At 42.5% G+C, this 19176-nt stretch overlaps 1 protein-coding gene across 1 annotated transcript in view; it reads left to right on the forward strand.

Moving 5' to 3' along the window:
• Positions 1 to 19176, forward strand: part of LOC125464756 (coagulation factor XIII A chain-like) — a 102472-nt gene that overhangs the window by 54731 nt on the left and 28565 nt on the right. The window contains exons 7-11 of the mRNA XM_048557537.2: positions 4246 to 4420; positions 6872 to 7010; positions 9960 to 10063; positions 15108 to 15196; positions 17208 to 17361. Coding sequence (XP_048413494.2) covers positions 4246 to 4420; positions 6872 to 7010; positions 9960 to 10063; positions 15108 to 15196; positions 17208 to 17361 — 661 coding nt within the window. The remainder of the gene's footprint in view (positions 1 to 4245; positions 4421 to 6871; positions 7011 to 9959; positions 10064 to 15107; positions 15197 to 17207; positions 17362 to 19176) is intronic.

Genomic DNA, 19176 nt, shown 5'->3' on the forward strand with positions numbered 1-19176 from the left:
AATGCGGGCTGTTAAATGATTTCATTGCTAGCAGTGCTTTTCAGTGAATCCAAACACACAACTCATTGTCAGAAACTGCTACCACACTTTAAAAGGGAAAGCCAATTGATCTTCTAGAGATAAAACAGAAAATTTAAGTACTGGGTAGGATCAGTGGAATAGAAAATATAAAAGGGGATGAAATGAAAAGTCACTGCCAGAATCATTCTCAGCATCTGACATGTTTTTGTGGAATTGCTGGGGAACCGAATGAAATCCAGCTGCTCCTTTTGTTATGCAACCACTTGCTTTAACCCTAGTGACATCCTAGACTGCGCTCCTTCACCTAGAGGTTTTTATAAAGAAACTAATATTCAATAGATTGAGAAATACCCTTTAACCTGCAAGTGCTGATAAAGTTTTTTTTTCTCATCTCATGGGAAAACTTTCATTACTGACAGAAATTTTGTCGTGCCAGACTGCAAACCTGGGGAGCAGTGATTAATAACATTGACAGTTCAGATAGAACTGTTATTGTTTTGCAACTTTCAGAATGTTGGCTTGGACCTCATCAGCTGTACTAACTCCTTAATCTCATTCTGAGAATTTTAACCCTATCCCTTAATTATGAAGAAAGTAATTTATTTTGTTGTATAGACCGTTGATTGAAGATTAATTCAGATTTAAATCATTTGTTATGTCACTCTTTTTCCTGAGCCTCACTAGTTTGAAGTTTGATTAGTAGCTTTTTGAGTTTTGCTGAAAAAGGACACATTTTCTCAAAGCTTTCAGTCTTGCACTCAAAAGGACGATTCGCAAGAATACCAATTCAAAGGGAAAACCAACATTTATAGTGCATGTGAGGAGAGTATGGAAGGGTTGACAAGTGGACTCTGTTTGTTAGAGGCATTGCCATGCAGAATATACCACATTATGATGATTGATAGTTAACTACCGGGCTTTGTTTAAATTTTAAACTAAACAGGTTGACTCGGGTCAGAGAGTTGCCATGAGAAATGGACCAGCAAGTGGCCATCACCCATTTTGTCGAGTTGAAACAGGTGTAGTGCATGTGTATGTTCTTCCTGTCTTCAAAGAATATTGCGAGGCCTTACTGAGCCCATGTACTGCAAGCTGTGTTTACCTACATTTGTCGAATCAAAAGACAGCTGGAGGATACCATCTGACAGTCAGCTGACACAATCAAAATAATGCTTGACCATGGAACTGAGATAATCCTTCCAAATCAGTGTCACAATCATACTTAGAATACAGTGTACATGACAGAAGGAATATTGCAGCTCTTAACAGCAGAGACAAAGAAAGCAGCTAGAATGATTTGAGGAGGTGAAGGGATTGGACTGTGTGGTGTGGCTACATAAATTGGGCACGTTTTCATTTTAAAAGGCAAGGTCAGGAGGTAATATGATTGCAGTTTCTGGGACTTTGAAGGGACTTTGTAATCCAGACCAAGACAAACTATCTCAGTTTGTCCAGAATGATAGAACGAGAGGACTGAAGAGGATAATAGATAAGCTGCAGAGCTGGGCTGAGAGGTGTCAAATGGAGTTTAATGCAGACAAGTGTGAGGTGATGCACTTTGGTAGGAGTAACCGGAAGGCAAAGTACAGTGCTAACAGTAAGATTCTTAGCAGTGTTGACGAGCAGAGAGATCTCAGTGTCCATGTACACAGATCCTTGAAAGTTGCCACCCAGGTTGACAGGGCTGTTAAGAAGGCATACAGTGTTTTAGCTTTTATTAATAGAGGGATCGAGTTCCGGAACCAAGAGGTTATGGTGAAGCTGTACAAAACTCTGGTGCGGCCGCACTTGGAGTATTGTGTACAGTTCTGGTCACCGCATTATAAGAAGGATGTGGAAGCTTTGGAAAGGGTGCAGAGGAGATTTACTAGGATGTTGCCTGGTATGGAGGGAAGGTCTTACGAGGAAAGACTGAGGGACTTGAGGCTGTTTTCATTAGTGAGAAGAAGGTTGAGAGGTGACTTAATTGAAACATATAAAATAATCAGAGGTTTAGATAGGGTGGATAGGGAGAGCCTTTTTCCTAGGATGGTGACGGCGAGCACGAGGGGGCATAGCTTTAAATTGAGGGGTGAAAGATATAGGACAGATGTCAGAGGTAGTTTCTTTACTCAGAGAGTAGTAAGGGAATGGAACGCTTTGCCGGTAGTAGATTCGCCAACTTTAGGTACATTTAAGTCATCATTGGACAGGCATATGGACGTACATGGAATAGTGTGGGTTAGATGGGCTTCAGATCGGTATGACAGGTCAGCACAACATCGAGGGCCGAAGGGCTTGTACTGTGCTGTAATGTTCTATGTTCTATGTTAATCCCAAAGGAATCTGCAGAAACAAGTTTTCAGTGGGAGAGTGGTCAGTTTATGGATCAGATGCCGTCAGGAATCGACGGAAGTGGTCAGTGTCATTTGTCCAAATAAGATTGATTACATTCCGAAACTGGCATTTCGCAAGTATCTGTAAAGTCACCAGAGTTTTAGCAGAGCTGCTGTGTCATTAGGAAGGCAACTTGTGCTGGTTTAACCTGAGGTCCACCGTACCTTAGACAAGCAAGGAGGTTGACTAGGTAAATCCCTCATGATAACCTCAACCGTGGCAAGAATTGAACCCACACTGTTGGTGTTAGTCTGTATCAGAGACCTGCCGTCCAGCCAACGAAGCTTAAAGCAAGCCCTCCTGAGGTATGACATGCTGTGTGTCATGTGTCTGAGAGAAAGAAGTAGGGTTGGACTAATATGGATCGTAAAGCCGTCTGTTGCAGTAGCGGGGGTCTGGGGGTGGGGGGGGGGGGCGCTTTACCTCAGTGACCTCATTAGCTCACTGAACAGAGCTATTATCGGACACTGACCTCAGGGAAGTTGCAACTCGTGAATCAATTCTTTTTTATTGCCTCTGGATTTACCAAAATTCATCATATTAATCTGTCTTCTTTCCAGTCCTGTCTTCCTTAATTCCCTGAGTTCTTGTCGAGAGCAAAGGAAGTTACCTCCCATTTGAGATAACAAGGTGTGGAGCTGGATGAACACAGCAGGCCAAGCAGCATCAGAGGAGCAGGAAGGCTGACGTTTCGACCCTTCTTCATCTGCGGATCCTACTATCTCACCTCTCATTTGACTGTTTTGTTAATAGACGCTATCTTTGATTTCTTTTTAAAGATCTTAGATTTATTTCAAAGATTTGGAACCTGAAAACCTTGCGAAAGAGATGAGGCTAGAAAGGGAAAGGAGTAAGCCACAAAATACCTTGCTGTCTCAGGCTTGAGAGAGGAAAAGCGATCATAATTTAAATCCAGCACTACTTCCCTTTGGCCATGGCGGTTTCCACAGAAATTGATTTGACTGCAATGCTCCTGTAGTTGAATAACTTGCTATCACTTACTGTTTAGAGACCCACAAGAAAAATGGTCAACCAGACGTTTGATAAGTATGCTGAAAAAGGGTTTGGAAAGGGAGGGATTCTAATATTAAAAGGGGGGAGGGGGTGCAGCAGTTGGGTTATGGCTGTGATACCGGTTGTACAAGCCTTTTGTTTTCAAACATGGATGATATTGGACTCACTGATGCTATGCTAAGGCAAAGCAACAAATTCCCTGCTACACCTGAATCATGGGAATAGCAGGGTCAGAGAATTCACAATAAAGAACATAAATTCCTTTTCCCCTCCAGAGAATTTATTTGGGACTTCAGTTTTGTTCTTTTCCCGTTCTAGTAAGGAGCATTTTTGGTTGATAGAATTTAGTAAGTGCAACTGTTAAGATGTCACCTTGTGAAACCACTGCGATAGATGATGGCAGGTATTTAAACAGTGCTACACAATGCCACTGTATCCACAATTATCAACAGAGCTTTAACAATGAGATTATAACTGAACATCAAAACCTGTAGAAATCCATTGAAGTGAGCCCATACCAGGGAGGACTTGAAATGATCATTGTGAACGTAGTTTAAATCATCCAAAATTAAAATAACCATTAATCAAACAGATCTTTATATGTTGTTCAATGTCTTTATTTTCCACCTTTGAATCTGTCACTTGGTAATGTTAAAATACTTCATTGAAAATATGATTTCATCAGTTTGATAGGCACGCTTCAAAGTGACAAGTAATAGGAGAACATAACTTTGAAACTGTTTCTGAACAATGTCTGCACACTAATTTAATTGAAATATATCCCGTGAAAAACAAAATATTCTCTTTGACCAACCAATGCTTCCCCCCATCCAGATTAATTCAAAAGATGATGGTGGTGTCCTTGTTGGATGCTGGGATGGGGAGTACACAGATGGAGTTGCCCCCACAGCCTGGAATACCAGTGTAGAAATCTTACTGCAGTATCTCGAGACAAGGCTTCCAGTTTGTTACGGACAATGCTGGGTCTTTGCTGCTGTGCTTAACACAGGTGAGAACTTTTATCTCCAACCAAATCAGATACAAACGAAGCTTGACGCCTGCATGTTATATAATCACAGCTGGGTACACATCTGTTCTAGCATCAATACACACAAACAAACATGGATGATTCAATCTGTGTGTCTGTCTGTCTGTGTCTCATCTAATGGCACACACAGGTACCTCCACAGTTGACGTACACACACACACAGACACACGCATACACACACACATACACAGACACACACACAAACACACATGCATACACACACACACGCAGACACACGCATACACATACACATATACAAATACACACACACACACAAGGGCAGACAGACACACACACATACATGCGCACACACGCAGACACACACACAAACACATACACACACACAGACATAGACACACACAAAGACGCACATACACACACCCACGTACACAGACACACACAAACACACACACTCGGACACACACACACACACTACATACACAAACACACAAACACACGTGCACGCACACACATAGGCACGCGCGCGCGCGCACACACACACACACACACACACACACACACACACACACACACACACACACTCTCTCTCTCTCTCACACACACACACACCCATAGGCAACACACTCTCTCTATCTCACACACACATTCTCTCTCTCACACACACACACACACACACACACACACACACATACAGGCATACACACACAATGACAAAGACATATACAAAAATGCAGTTGTGCTATTAGGCTTTGTAAGGGTTAATGTGTGGGACTGTGTAAAAAGCACCTCCCATGGTGATCAGCTAGGAGACACATGACTAAGATGCAGGGAGAATGATCAAACAGTGTAAAACTTCATCGTGAGTGGTGTCAGGGAGAGAGTTGCAGGATTTTGACTCACTGATGCTGAAGGATTGGTGATTTATTCCTAAATCAGGAAGGGAAACAGTCAGGAGGAGTATATCAGGGAATAGCTTCTACTTTGGCACTTCTGAGTAATGAGAACACATTTCTACTCTCCAGGTCTGTGAGACTACGTGGTCTCTGACCTGGATCACTAATAATGTTCCCTCTAATCTGTTTAAATTCCCATTTGCTGTAGAATTGTGCATATAAAGTGTGAAGAGAGCAACTGGGTTGCACATAAAAGCCCCTTTAAGATACACTCAAACACATTACTCTAAGACATCTGGTCAGTGACAGTAAGCATAAGTTAGGGTCAGCATTGGTCACAGCGACCATACTGGAGAATGGATATGCCCATGGGATTATATTTGCTGCCTGGAGAGCAGGTAGGTGACCTGCCTTATCTCTTTTTGGGGGTAGGCTCTGCTGAATAAAGTGTCACTCAGGCACCTGACTGGCAAGAAGTGGGCCAACCCTAGGACCGGTGACCTGGAGATCTTGCAGCGCCACTGGGAGGCGGTGGCTCCCACCTGCACATCATGCATCCAAGGCCAGGTATCATCACTGGACCTCAGGTGTGGGATGGTGGGCTGGGGGAGAATGTCATGGGGAGGAGTGTCATCAGCAAGGATGGGACATGGTGGCTGTCAGTAGGTGCCTCCCTTTCCAATGCTGGTTTCTGTGCTCACGCACTGAATGCCTTTGAATGAAGGACCTCCAACCCTGCCAAAAACCCACAAGCAACCTCAACAGAGTCTTCGTATTGTGCTCCCCACATGGCAATCCCACCCACCTACCACTGAGGGATATGTTTAGATGTGGGTCCCATACAGTTGATATTGATTGGGGTGAAGGAGGACGGTGCCATCTGACTGGTTTAAATGCCACCCAGTGCCAAAGTCATCGAGAGAAGGAAACTAAATTCACTCCAGAAATTGTTTCTGGGTACTTGGTACGTATTCTCAGAATAGTTAAGAAGGTCAGAAGGTGGACTAAGTTCATTTTTGATCGAGTTAAACAAATAGTATTTCTTCAAATTCTTCTATTCACCTGTTCAAAGGCGTTATGACATACCTCTGGAGCAGCTGGGACTTGAACCCTTCTCCAGAGGTAGGGACACTACCATTACATCACAAAAACCCTTCAAATTTCAGATTTATATTAGATTTGAATGTCAACAGCTGCCACAGTGAGTTTTGAAACTCGGTGCGCAGAATATTAACCTGGGGCATTACATTCTGAGCAAAACCTTAATGCCTTTACACTACCACCTCCTGTCCAAATTCCTGATCATAGATAGTATTGGTCAACCTGTTCAGAGATATTATTACATGCTTCTGGAGCAGATGGGACTTGAACCTAGACACCCCGGCTCAGATGTAGGGACACTACCATTATACCACAAGAGCAGTCTAAATTCCTGATTCTATTCTTAGTTACTAGTTGTATTGATCAGTACTGAAAGGAAAATGTGGTTTCATTCACAGATAGCCTTACATTCCTCGAGTAAAAATTGAACATATTCTGTTATTTCCATTCTGACCAGTTCTTCGCTGCCTGGGTATACCAGGAAGGGTAGTAACAAACTTCTCTTCAGCGCATGACAATGATGCTAATCTAACCACCGACATCATTCTCGATGAAAATGGGAAGAAAGATGCAAAACTGACTAAGGATTCAATCTGGTGAGAACCGTTAACCATATTATAAAATATTCTGTTAAATTCAGTAGTAACACCACATTCAGGCTAAGATTAAGTTCGGTATACAGCACATGTGTTCTTTTTCTATCAGACAAAGGTCATTTGATCTACTTTTTTGCTTACTTCATCCCAGTTCCACCACTGTCTATGCATTCCATGTTTCTAGAAAAACACACAATTTTCTCTTGCAGAATGTGGTGAAATAAAACTGGCATAAGCAGTTGGGCAATGTTGTTGAAAGGGCCACTCTTGCACTGATTCTGATGATCTTATGATTCTAATTTTATTGAGGGTCATGAATGATCTTTCTAAATGGCTTACTCCTATTTCGTATTTTAACATATTTTCCCAGTCCGCTTCATTCAGCTCTGTCTACTCAACCTTATTATTACTTCTTTTTAAGTTTAAGGCGCCAGTTTTAGCCCCAGATTTCTCACTGAATGTAAAATTGTATTATGTTATGATTGCTGTTACCGAGAGAACATTTTACTCTGTGGTCATTAATTAATCTTGTCTCATTACCACATCGAAAATGACTTGCTCCCTGTCTATTTCCAGAGTGTATTGTTGTTCCTGTATTGAATATACTCAATGACCATAACATTTGGGCTACCTTTGCCACTTTGATATGGGGAACCCACATGAAGTCTGAAATTCAGCATGATTTTTTTCGCCTCATTTATACATAATCCTACAATGTAGCTATAGGTAGAGGATAAAAAAGGCTAGTGTTTTTCTTTTAATCCTACCTCCTCCATCCAAACTGAATTAAGATAATGCCTCACTACTGAACGGAAAACTCCTTTATTAACAGAGCTACTCCATCTCCATTCCTTTCTCCTCATCTTTGAGAAATGCCTTATATATTTAGGTCCAAATCCTGATCACCTTGTAAACATGATGATTATTATATCAAACTCATTTATTTCTATCTGTGATTTTAAGTCGTCCACCCTGTTGAAAATGCTGTGAGGATTCAAATAAAAAGCTTTTAATTCTGCCTTTTTATCATTTTCCCCAACTCTGACCTTTGCTGATGCATTCTTATGTTTTATGCTCTGTTCCTTTGTGTCTCTTTGGTTAATATTATCCACATAGCTACCCTGTATTATTGCTTTGTACTTTCTTCCTTGAGTACAGCCTTCCTGCTCTGTATTTAATTTAAAGCCCTCCGTACGGCCCATTTGTATGACTCAGGCATGGGTCCCAACAAGTAAACACTGGCCAGAAGAGTTTCCTGTTTCCCCTGGACTGGTGCCAATCCCCATGTATTGAAACCCGTTTCTCTCACACGAATCTCTGAACCATGCATTCAACTCTGACGTTATTAACTGTGTGCCAATTTGCTCATGGCTCAGTTAGCAATCCAGCTTTTGTCTTTGAATTTAGCTTCTAGGCGTTCACTGTGTTTTGGCATAACTGCTTGTCTTAGTCTTAGGTATGTCGTTGGTACCCACATGGACAATGCCAACTGGATCCTTACTGTTGCTCTCTCAGTTTCTCTGAGGAGATGTCATTAGTCCTGGCGCTGGGCAGGCAATGCAGCTTTTGGGACTGATGGTCTCAGCTGCAGGCAACAATATTTAGCTCCCAAATGTGGTGTATCTTGCTACTACTTCTTTTCCATACCCCAATTAATTGGCTCGTGCATCATGTTGAAAGGTCCTTTTGCTGGTATTCCCTGGAATCCTGCTCTTGTGCCTGCAGGCTGCATTAACATTGAAGTCTTTGGCCAAGTGCAATGGTGAAGATTACTTCAGCACTCCCTTATAGATCCCTTTGCTGCCTTCCCTTACAGCCACATTCTCCTGTTCCTGACCACCAACGTAATTTGGTCTGACCTAAGAGGCGTGTCTTCCTTCTATAGCACAGTGTCCAGTTACTGTCACCCACCCAAAGTGTCTGAAATTCAGAATCCAGCTCATCAACCTGGAGGTGATGTTTCTTAAGTTGCAAATTCTCATTACAGGTATAGTTGCTGAATATTGCACAGGAGCCCACCTGCTCCCACATACTCCGGCTGCAACACACCACCTACCCTAGAGAAATGCAACAAAGTTAGATGCACATTTCAGATAATGCCATTTGCAGCACAATGTTTGAGTAATTTGAAATCAGCGATCTGATAAGTGTAGCATGCTTAGCATGAATGGTTGACTTTGATCCCATATGGTAGAAGTTGAACTGGCTGGAATATGGGCATTGGTTTGATTGGTCAGCAAGTTGGGTTGGGCCATGAAATTGGTGTGATGCTGCCCCTTCCTGGTTTGACACAGGAGGTATTCTGGCAAAGAAGGGACATCTGTTGTTGCCACCGTCAAAGCCTTTATAGTATGAAAACAGATTGATAAATTTGAATGTATCCTGTTACCCATCCCATTACCCATTGTACCATTTATTATTTAAAATGATATGTTGATTACTCAAATTTATTTCAGAATAATAGAAAGCATGGCTACACAGGGCCACTTAGATATTTAAAAAAACACTCAATCCAATGTGGTATGTGTTATGCAACAGTAGTGTCACCCAAAATGAAGACAGAATTGATTTAATTGGGATGTCTTTATATTGTTCTAAACTGTGTGCCACCTTTTGAATCTGGATAGTGGAGTTGAGAGAAAATGTTTCAGTTCTCAACTCGTTTGCATGTTGGCATCATTGGCAGACTGCCTGTACCTTTGCTCAGTAAAATTGTAACATGTGTCATTTTCAGTTTATGACTTCTGAATTTTCTGCAGAACAAAACATGTTAGTTGTGCTTTGACTATTCCTTTCCCATTCTGTTTGCAAATAATCAGGTGGCATAAAATGGCTGGAAAAGTATAAACCATCATATATAGAAAATCCTGGCATTTGGCTCTTATACATTATATTTTATGCTTGTGAAGTTTACCAATGTGTTGTTATCTTGTTGATCACTTTCACTAGGAACTACCATTGCTGGAATGAATGTTGGATGTCCAGATATGATCTACCACCAGGATATGGTGGTTGGCAAGTTGTAGATGCCACACCTCAGGAAACAAGTGAAGGTGGGTCATGACAGGATTTTGTCTGTTGAACTGTACCTTTCTGATGTTGATACCTAAATTATAAATGCACTTAACACACATGCTCAGTGAACCATGAGAAACCCGTATCCTTGAGAAATATGAAACACAAACGTAGGCCTGTGGCACATCATGATAATTTGGGCATCACTGTATTAGTTATTGCTTCTCGTGAAGCCCTCAAGGAACAACAGAGGATACTGGAAAGACAGATCTCATTTAATCAACAGTTTGTAGGAAAGCATTGAATTTTCTGGTTTCCTACAAAGTACTTCTTTTGACAATTATTTATCTCAAATTCAGTAATGGTGATGGCAGTAATTTTGTTCGTGTCAAAGTAAGAGGATGGAGTGTCCATCACCTGAAAATCTGGACAATCAAGATTTCCCAGCCTTCTTGTTATTGCTGAATCTGGAGTTTGTATCTACTAGAACATTGCTTCCCTGGCTGTTTCCTCGCACTGGACCATCAATGAACATGTGGGAGTCGAGGGAAGATAGCCTTAGCTTACACTTCCTGCTGTCTATCATGGTTGAACATGGGATTAGAGAGTCTTAAGCACTGAATAAGCCAACTCAGCCCATTGTGCTTCCACTAACAATACAGGGACCTGACAGTCAGTTGTTGATGGAGAGAACTGTGGAACCTGTAGACTCAGGCTGGGGGTGGGAAGTGGCTGAAGAGCTGACCTCCTACACATGGGCTGATTACACTGGAGCCAAAAATATGGTCAAGCTGATGGAAGCACCTCTGTTGTGGACCTGAGTATCTCCATTCCAGAACAACAAACCAATTTTACCCAGATATCTCCTGGATGCCAAGGAGTAATCTCCACATAGTAATGTACGTAATGTTCTAGGATAGAGATAGGTTACACATAAAAATACTTGCATTGGTTCTCCTCTTGTTTCTCTGAGGAAATACTTTCTACACAGCTTTCTGTATTACCCCAATATTATTGACGTTGTCTTAAATTGAATGTGGGTGTTGGGTGTCCCTCAACTCGAGGTTGATGCCATGGGTTTCGTCTGTGGGTCATCACGTGACTGGATGCACTAAATCTCGATGCATAGATGTTTGGCAGATGGGGTGGGGTGTCCTCCCTAATAGTGGGACCCAGAGTGTTTCCTTTTGTGCTGCTAGCCTGCTTCATCATGAGGGTGTGACTGAAAATATGATACAGTTTGATGGACATGCTTTCAATGTTATTGGGGGCCTAGCTGAGGATGGTGATGTGAGTTTGTAGTAAGGAGTAGTCAGAAGTAGTAATAGCTCAGATGATAGGCTCGCAGTTTTTCTTGAGATTATCCAGGAGTGCCTGAACATGTCCAGTTGCAAAATTTAAAGTTTTCTTCCTTCGGCCACAAACACGCTAATGCCCCAGGGAGGAAGTGGAGGGGTATATTTGGTCACCTTTTGGGTGGACCCCTCCGTGTTTAGAGGAGAGGGGAGGGGTATTTTGAAAATGACTTCTGACTTTCAGAGATAATGGGAACTGCAGATGCTGGAGAATTCCAAGATAATAAAATGTGAGGCTGGATGAACACAGCAGGCCAAGCAGCATCTCAAGAGCACAAAAGCTCCTGAGTTGCTGCTTGGCCTGCAGTGTTCATCCAGCCTCACATTTTATTATTCTGACTTTCAGAGACTGCTGCCCAGAGATACCTCTGTCCTGACACAGATGTCCACAGACTTTCTTAACTTGTCTGGTGCCTGCGTGTTTACCTTTATTACTGACTCCCAGGTACACAGCTCTGACCCATTTCCAATTCCCCATCATTGGTCAACTTGGCTGCTGAATCTGGTTAATTTCTGCACTCGAGTGTTCAATGTGGGACTTCAGGCTCTCTTATTGGATAGGATCTCAATGGGCTAATGGTCACATTTTGGTGATGTGTTGAGGCACGATGACCAGGACCACCTTATTCCACCTTCCCAGCTAGTGAGGAGTAGTCTTTCTCTGCCTGTTCTACTTCTAAGGGCAGTATGGACCACAGTATGATTGGCATTACCCCCAGGGCTTGTTACCTTGGGTGGTCTAACAGGAGTAAGGATGTACCCTTAGCACCCTTCAAAGGGGTCGTCACAGCACACAGCACCCCCACAGCATCAAGGTGGGCCATCGCACTTGCCTGCAATAAACACAAATGCTGATTACATAGCTTCACTCCAAATGCAATTCATTGGCATCAAGAGAAAGGAGCAGCTGGTAACAAAAATAAGACATGAAAGCGCCAGAAATCAGAAAATGCTGGCAAAATATAGCAGATTATTCAGCACCTATGAAAGGAATAAAAATTGGACCATTTCAGGTGTGCATTTTATAACAAAAGTGGAGATGGCAGGATAAACGGATTTTGGTAAGGCTGGAAAAAGAGAAGAGATTGGGGAAGAACAAGCACATTGATCCTGGAGGAGGGTGAGAGAAATGTGCTTCTAGCGTTAAAGATGATGCTTCGAATCATTTTCGATAAATATCAGTCAACCTTTACGCCAGATTCATTCTTTCGTATATCATTGTAAATGTTTATCACTGCTTTATTTTTGAATATGTTTTGCAGAGATACTTAAGAAGAATTGGCATTGCCAAAACACTCCCAGTTTATTGGACTGAATAATTGGACCACCTTTTCAGTTAGTCCTCATTTATTGTAGTTTTTCTCAGACATTCATAGGGCATGGGTGTTACTGGAAAGGCCAGAATTAATTGCTTACCCTTCATTTCCTCTAGGGAGGTGATAGTAAACCGCCTTGAATCCAATTGAGTGGGTTGTTGAACTGTTCCAGAGGACCACACTGAGGGTCAGGAGTCAATATAGACTAGACTGGAGAAAAATTGCCTGATATATTCCCCAAGAGGATAAGCTTGGACCATTTGAGGTTTTATGACAGCTCAAAGCTTCATAGTCACTGTTTGTTATGATGCTAAATAATTCCAGATCTGTTTAATTAATTGACTTTAATTTCCTCAGCTATCAGGAGTGAGATTTAAAATCATGTCTCCAGATTATTAGCTGAAGCCTGAGCTACTAGTTCAGGAACACAGGAATTATTTTGTCCCCCACCCCTGAGCTGTTAATACTCTAACATGGTGTTAAACAGAGTGTTATGTTTGAAATTCATAGAACATCACTAACACTTTCATTTGTGCGCAGAATGGCGACATTTTGTTTTTCATGTTGGTGATTGTACTCATGGATAAAGCCATCTTTTATCTCTGTCATGTGCACACATTCCAATACGTTTTGTTCACTGTGTGTTAGTCCACATAAAATATGCTACAAAACTGTGAGCCAGATATCTTGAAGTTTATTTGCAGTACTGTTTGCAAGGCTGTCATGTCACGGATTTATTGATGTTACTGTATACTTTACACACACACACATGCACACGCACACACACGCACGCACAGGGCACTGGCTCGAACACAAGAGAGTGGCTCCTGCAGTCCCATATGTCAGACATCATGTAATTCACCTAAAGGTACCAGCCTACCTATACTGAAACCTCTGCCACAGTGCAACACAGTCCAACAACTCAGATTCTTTTCCAGAAACTAAGATCTCCCTGGTTCATTACCTCCTTTACCATACTGTCCATCCCCAAGCCATTGGTGTCTTCTTGATTTTAACTTATTATTTCCACAACCCTGACATTTATATGACAGTACAATCATTGGTAGAACAAATGTGGTCGGTCTTCTTCTGATCATCTGTCTCATGTTTGCTTAGCTGAATGTCATCAATATGTGATGATCTGAATGCTAAGCTTATTGTAAATAGCAAGGTTTAGAGCAGGATATTCAAAAATAGCATATTTTATTATGAGTGAGTGCATTTAATTCTGGCTTCTAACAATTGTTTTTCCATCTGTAATTTTGCACATTGGACGGCATTATATTTCAGAGTCATTGTGGAAGCCACTCAGCTCATCACATCTCTACTAGCTTTCTATAAAGCACTCTAATTGGTTTCCCTTGCTTTAGTCTGACCCCAGAGCCCTGCAAGTTTATTTCCTTCAAATACCTATTCAATTATCTTTTGAAATCATCATCTTCTCTACTTCCATCACTCTTGTAGGGTGATGTAGAAAACCCAGATCTTTTTTAATTCTGTTCACTGCGTAAAAGAAGTATTTGCTCACATTCTAAGAAGTATTTGCTCACATTCTCCTGCACCTCTTGTCCAAAGTCTTAAACCTGTGCTCCCCACTAGGCTTTGTACCATCAGCTAATGGGAAGAGCTTTCCTTTGTTTAACTTACCTAAAGTCGCCAATAAAACGTAAACAATAGGAACAAGAGTAGGCCATTTGGCCCTTTGAGCTAGCTCTGCCTGTCAGTAGGATCATGGCTAATCCAACACTCCTCACGTCTACTTTCCTGTCCTTCCCTCATAACCCTTGATCCCCCTCACGATCAAGAATTTATCTGTCTCGACCTTAAAATATACTCAAGGACGCTGCCCCCACAGCTCTCTGCAGCAAAGAGTTCCAAACGCTCTCAACCTTCTGAGAGAAGAACTTCCTCCCTGTCTCTGTCTTAAATTAGCACTTCTTTACTCTAAGTCAATGCTCTGTGGTCCTCTGTCATGAGGAGAAAAGTCTTCTCAGCAATTACCCTGTCAAACCCCTTAAGAATCCTAAATGTTTCAGTGAGATTACCCGTCATTTCTTCTAAACTCCACCAAGTAGAGTCCCAACCTGTTTAGCCTTTGCTTGTAAGGCAGTTCATCCACACCAGGGACCATCCTGGTGAACCTCTTGAGTACCTCGATCAAGTGGCCACTCAACCTCCTTTACCCCAAGTTTAATTTATATCACAGCATGTTTTTTTTTCTAAAAACTGGTAGAACTGCGGATGCTGTAAATCAGGAGCAAAAACAGAAGCTGCTGGAAAAGCTCAGCCGGTCTGGCAGCATCTGTGAAGTGAAGAAAACAGAGTTAACGTTCGGGTCCGCTGTCCCTTTTTCTGTTTCTTCTTTTCAGTAAATTGTATGATATTTTGATAATTCATTTTCTTTTCCTTAGGCATGTTCAGGTGTGGACCAGCTTCTGTTAATGCCATAAAGCATGGACAGGTTTACTTTCCGTATGATGCTCCTTTCATTTATGCTGAGGTATGTGAAACCCTGAGGGTATGCAGCAGTCCTCAAGATTTATATAGCAATAAACAAAGCCCCAGCAGAACATTTTTGTTACTGAAGATTTCGTTCATGACATGCTGCAGAGATGTGAATTCTGCTTTTCGTTCGAGATAACATTTTTATTTAGAAAGGTTTGTTTACAGAGTGTAAGCCGTGCTCGCTAGGGCAGCATTTATTGCCCAAAGGGCAGTTATGAGCCAGCCAGATTTCTGTATGCCTGGAGGCATATGTGGGCCGGCCTGGGTAAAGATGGCAGATTTCTTTCCCAGATAACAAGGTGTAGAGCTAGACGAACACAGCAGGCCAAGCAGCATCAGAGAAGCAGGAAGGCTGACGTTTCAGGCCTAGACATTTTCTGAAGAAGGGCCTAGGCCCGAAACATCGGCCTTCCTACTCCTCTCATACTGCTTGGCCTGCTGTGTTCATCCGGCTCCACACCTTGTTATCTCAGATTCTCCAGCATCTACAGTTCCTACTGTCTCTGAAAAGATTTCCTTCCCAGATTGCTTTTTACAAAAATCAGCTGTGGTTATGTGGTAGCAATTCGGCTGGGTTTTTCATTCCAGATGTTTACTAAATTCCATTTTCACCATCAGCCACAGTGGGATTTGAACTCATGTCCCCAGAACATTCTGGATTATTAGTGTAGTGGTATTACCATGACACCACAGCTCTGCTTGCAGACTTGAATGTGTTCTCTATTTCATTCACTCTCCTCTCCTTCACACTTTCTCCCAGAACTCTGTCTCTTTCATTTTCTGACTAATAATCAAACCTTACTTTATAGATCTGTGACTATCGCTCTATCCCATTAATCCCCATCTCCTGCTAATGCTTCGTGACTGAATGCTAGCTTTTGTTTCTTGTCAACCTTTTTTGATTGTCCTCAAGCAAATTCCTGCAGATCCTGGAAATCTGAAAACGAAAGCAGAGAATGCAGGAAATACTCAGCAGCATCTATCTTAATGGTTCAGGTTGATGAATTTCCATCGCAACTGGCAAAAGTTCTAATTGTAACAGGTTTTAAGAAGTTCACCGGTGGGGATTGGAAAGCAAGGAAAAAAGGGAAACTCTCTGATAAAGTGGAAGACAGGAAAGATTAAGTAACAGAAGAGATCATGGTGCTTTGCAAAATTGGTGTTAGTAACAGGGCAAGTAAAGAAAGTGATGATAGCTCAATATTGCAAATGGGTATTTGGAATATGATCTGGACGTAGTCTGCAAATCAATGGAAACAGTGTTTGTGATGTGAAAATGCTGAACTGTGTTAAGTCTGTAAGTTTATATAATGCCGCGAACAAGCCAAGGAACTGCCAGGAATAAGCAAATGGTTCTCTTAGTTCATTGTTGGAGCCTGCTTTCTTCACACTGGAAGCGTGTGAACTTAAGTTCAAGGTCGCTGAAGCTTTCTGTTCTGCACTCATCAGAGAAAAGGCAAAATTGTGACATTTCAAATGAGCACAACAGTATGTACAACTAGAAACAAGTGTGCTGATTGGTTAGCAAGTCAACAGTGATTGGCCACGGTGTTGCCATGGAGAAAGCAAGAACGAACAATGGACTCCCCAAGTTATTAGGTAATTCAAAAATGGTGCAAGGTTCTGTTTGCAAAAATGGGTCCCTGCGTGTGAAAGAACGATGCTTTCATCAAATGTGACTGAGCCATGTTATCAGCTAGACTGATTATCTTCAATTTGTTGTTATTTTGGCTATTAGCACGCTCAGAATTGTTCAGCATATGCTGCCCATGTGCAGAATCATAGCACAATGTAGACATTTTGTTTTAGTTTTTTTCACAAGCTAAGGCAGGTTGAACACAATCTGTGTTCTGTTTGTAATAACAGGCCTGAAGAACTGTGTAGTTTGATTCAATAAGCTAATTGCTATGAAGTACAGGCTCTGAAATAACTTCATGGTGGATTTGATAACGTGTTACAAAACATTTACCTTAGTTTGTGAGTTAATTTGATTTTTTGCCTTTCAGGTAAACAGTGACATAGTCTACTGGAACAGACAGAAGGATGGCTCCCTGATTAAGGGTGATGTGAAGACAGATGAAATTGGAAAATTAATTCTCACCAAGGAGATTGGATCTGACAACAGGAAAGACATCACATATCAGTACAAATATGAAGAGGGTGAGTAAGGGTCCACGTCTTTAAGGTAGTTTAAAATCTCCTGAAAAATGCATATCTACTTTTTATTGGCAGTACATTGTAGCACCATTGACTCTGATATTTACCAGAGTTGAGAAGGCCAAAATCACCAAGGCTGGAGTAATAGAGTTCCTATTGAACATTTTAGGATATTGGTAGTAATGGTGTGCAGGGATATGGGGGTAAGGTAGAAAATTATCACTTGGTAATAGAACTGGTGCAGGAGAGATGGGCTGAGTGGCCTCCATTGACATACTTGTCATTCTGTAACATTAGCAGGACCTCGATCGTCGGAATTTATTCTGTTCCCTTTACTAGCTGGCATTGTGACAAACTGCCTACCTGGCAAGTGGGCACCCCTGGCAGGAGTCTGCAGCCTTGGATCCTTGGGGAACGCTGCCCAGAAATCAGGAGGAGTGAGGAAAGGGAGTATTGGCTTTCAGGATTAAGTGGGGAGAGAGCCCTGTGATTGGGACAGGGGTGAGTGTGAGGATTGAGATGGGGAAAGGGGAGAGGTTGGGACAAGGGTGAGGGGAGGAGATTGAGATGGGGAACTGGGAGGGATTAGGACAAGGGTGAGGGGAGGCTTGAGATGCGGAGAGATTGGGACAAGGGTGAGGGGGGATTGAGATGAGGAGAGAGTGGGACAGGCATGGGGGCGGCATTGAGATGTGGAGAGATTGGGACGGGGTGGGGGGGGCATTGAGATGGGGAGACGTTCGGACGGGGTGGGGGGCGCATTGAGATGGGGAGAGATTGGGACAAGGGTGAGGGGGGGATTAAGATGGGGAAGGGGAGAAATTGGGACAAGGGTGAGGGGGGATTGAGATGGGGAAATGGGAGGGATTAGGACAAGGGTGGGGGGTGGCATTGAGATGGGGAGAGATTGGGACAGGGGTGAGGGGCAGATTAAGATGGGGAAGGGGAGATATTGGGACAGGGGTGGAAGGGGCATTGAGATGGGGAGATATTGGGACAGGGTTGGGGGGGGGAGCGCAGATTGAGAAGGAGAGAGTTTGGGAAAGGTGAGGGAAGGATTGAGATGGGGAAAGGACAGAGATTGAGACAGGCCTGAGAGGGAGAATTGGAATGGGGAAAGGGGAGGATTGAGATGGGGAAAGAGATCGGGAGTGACGAGAGGCATCAGTGGGACTGAGTGCCCCATCAAGTAGTGGGAACTAGAGTGTTCTCTTTCCTGCTGTGCCACCACTCTGCCTCATTGTGGGATGTGACTGAAAGTGTGGCACAGTTTGATGGACATGCTGTCACTATTATTGAGGGTCTGACCAAAAACAGCAATATCATCTGGGCACGGCCAATTCTCACAAAATGGATTTGGCTATCACCTTTGGCTTGGAATGTCTTTTAACGGGAGAGGAATGCCTGGTAACCGTTGTGAAAGATTGAGATAGGCACATGCTTTCCAATTCAACCAGGGTTTGTTCTGATCCTGTAACTTCAATAGTGTTTTTATTAACTTTATCATTGTTGGCAAATGTTACACCAAAGTGATCTTTAAGTGAAAGGCTGTGGCCTCCCAGATCCTACATCTGAAAGGACTGTAACAAATGATTGAAAGTTTGAACAAGCTCCTCCTGTGTATGTGTCTTCCACATATTGGCTACACTGTATAAACTTTCAATGGAGTGTGCTGAGATGTGCTGCTAGGATCCCTGGTTGGAGCAGCAAATTCAGTAACATGGTTATCAGGACTGAAATAAGGATTTAAGGCTGTTAGGACCGACTGGAACTCTGCTGAGGATTCATCAACACCTGGCCTGCAAACGATCTCTTCAG

Source organism: Stegostoma tigrinum, chromosome 2, assembly GCF_030684315.1.
Source record: "Stegostoma tigrinum isolate sSteTig4 chromosome 2, sSteTig4.hap1, whole genome shotgun sequence".
Taxonomy (NCBI): Eukaryota; Metazoa; Chordata; class Chondrichthyes; order Orectolobiformes; family Stegostomatidae; genus Stegostoma; species Stegostoma tigrinum.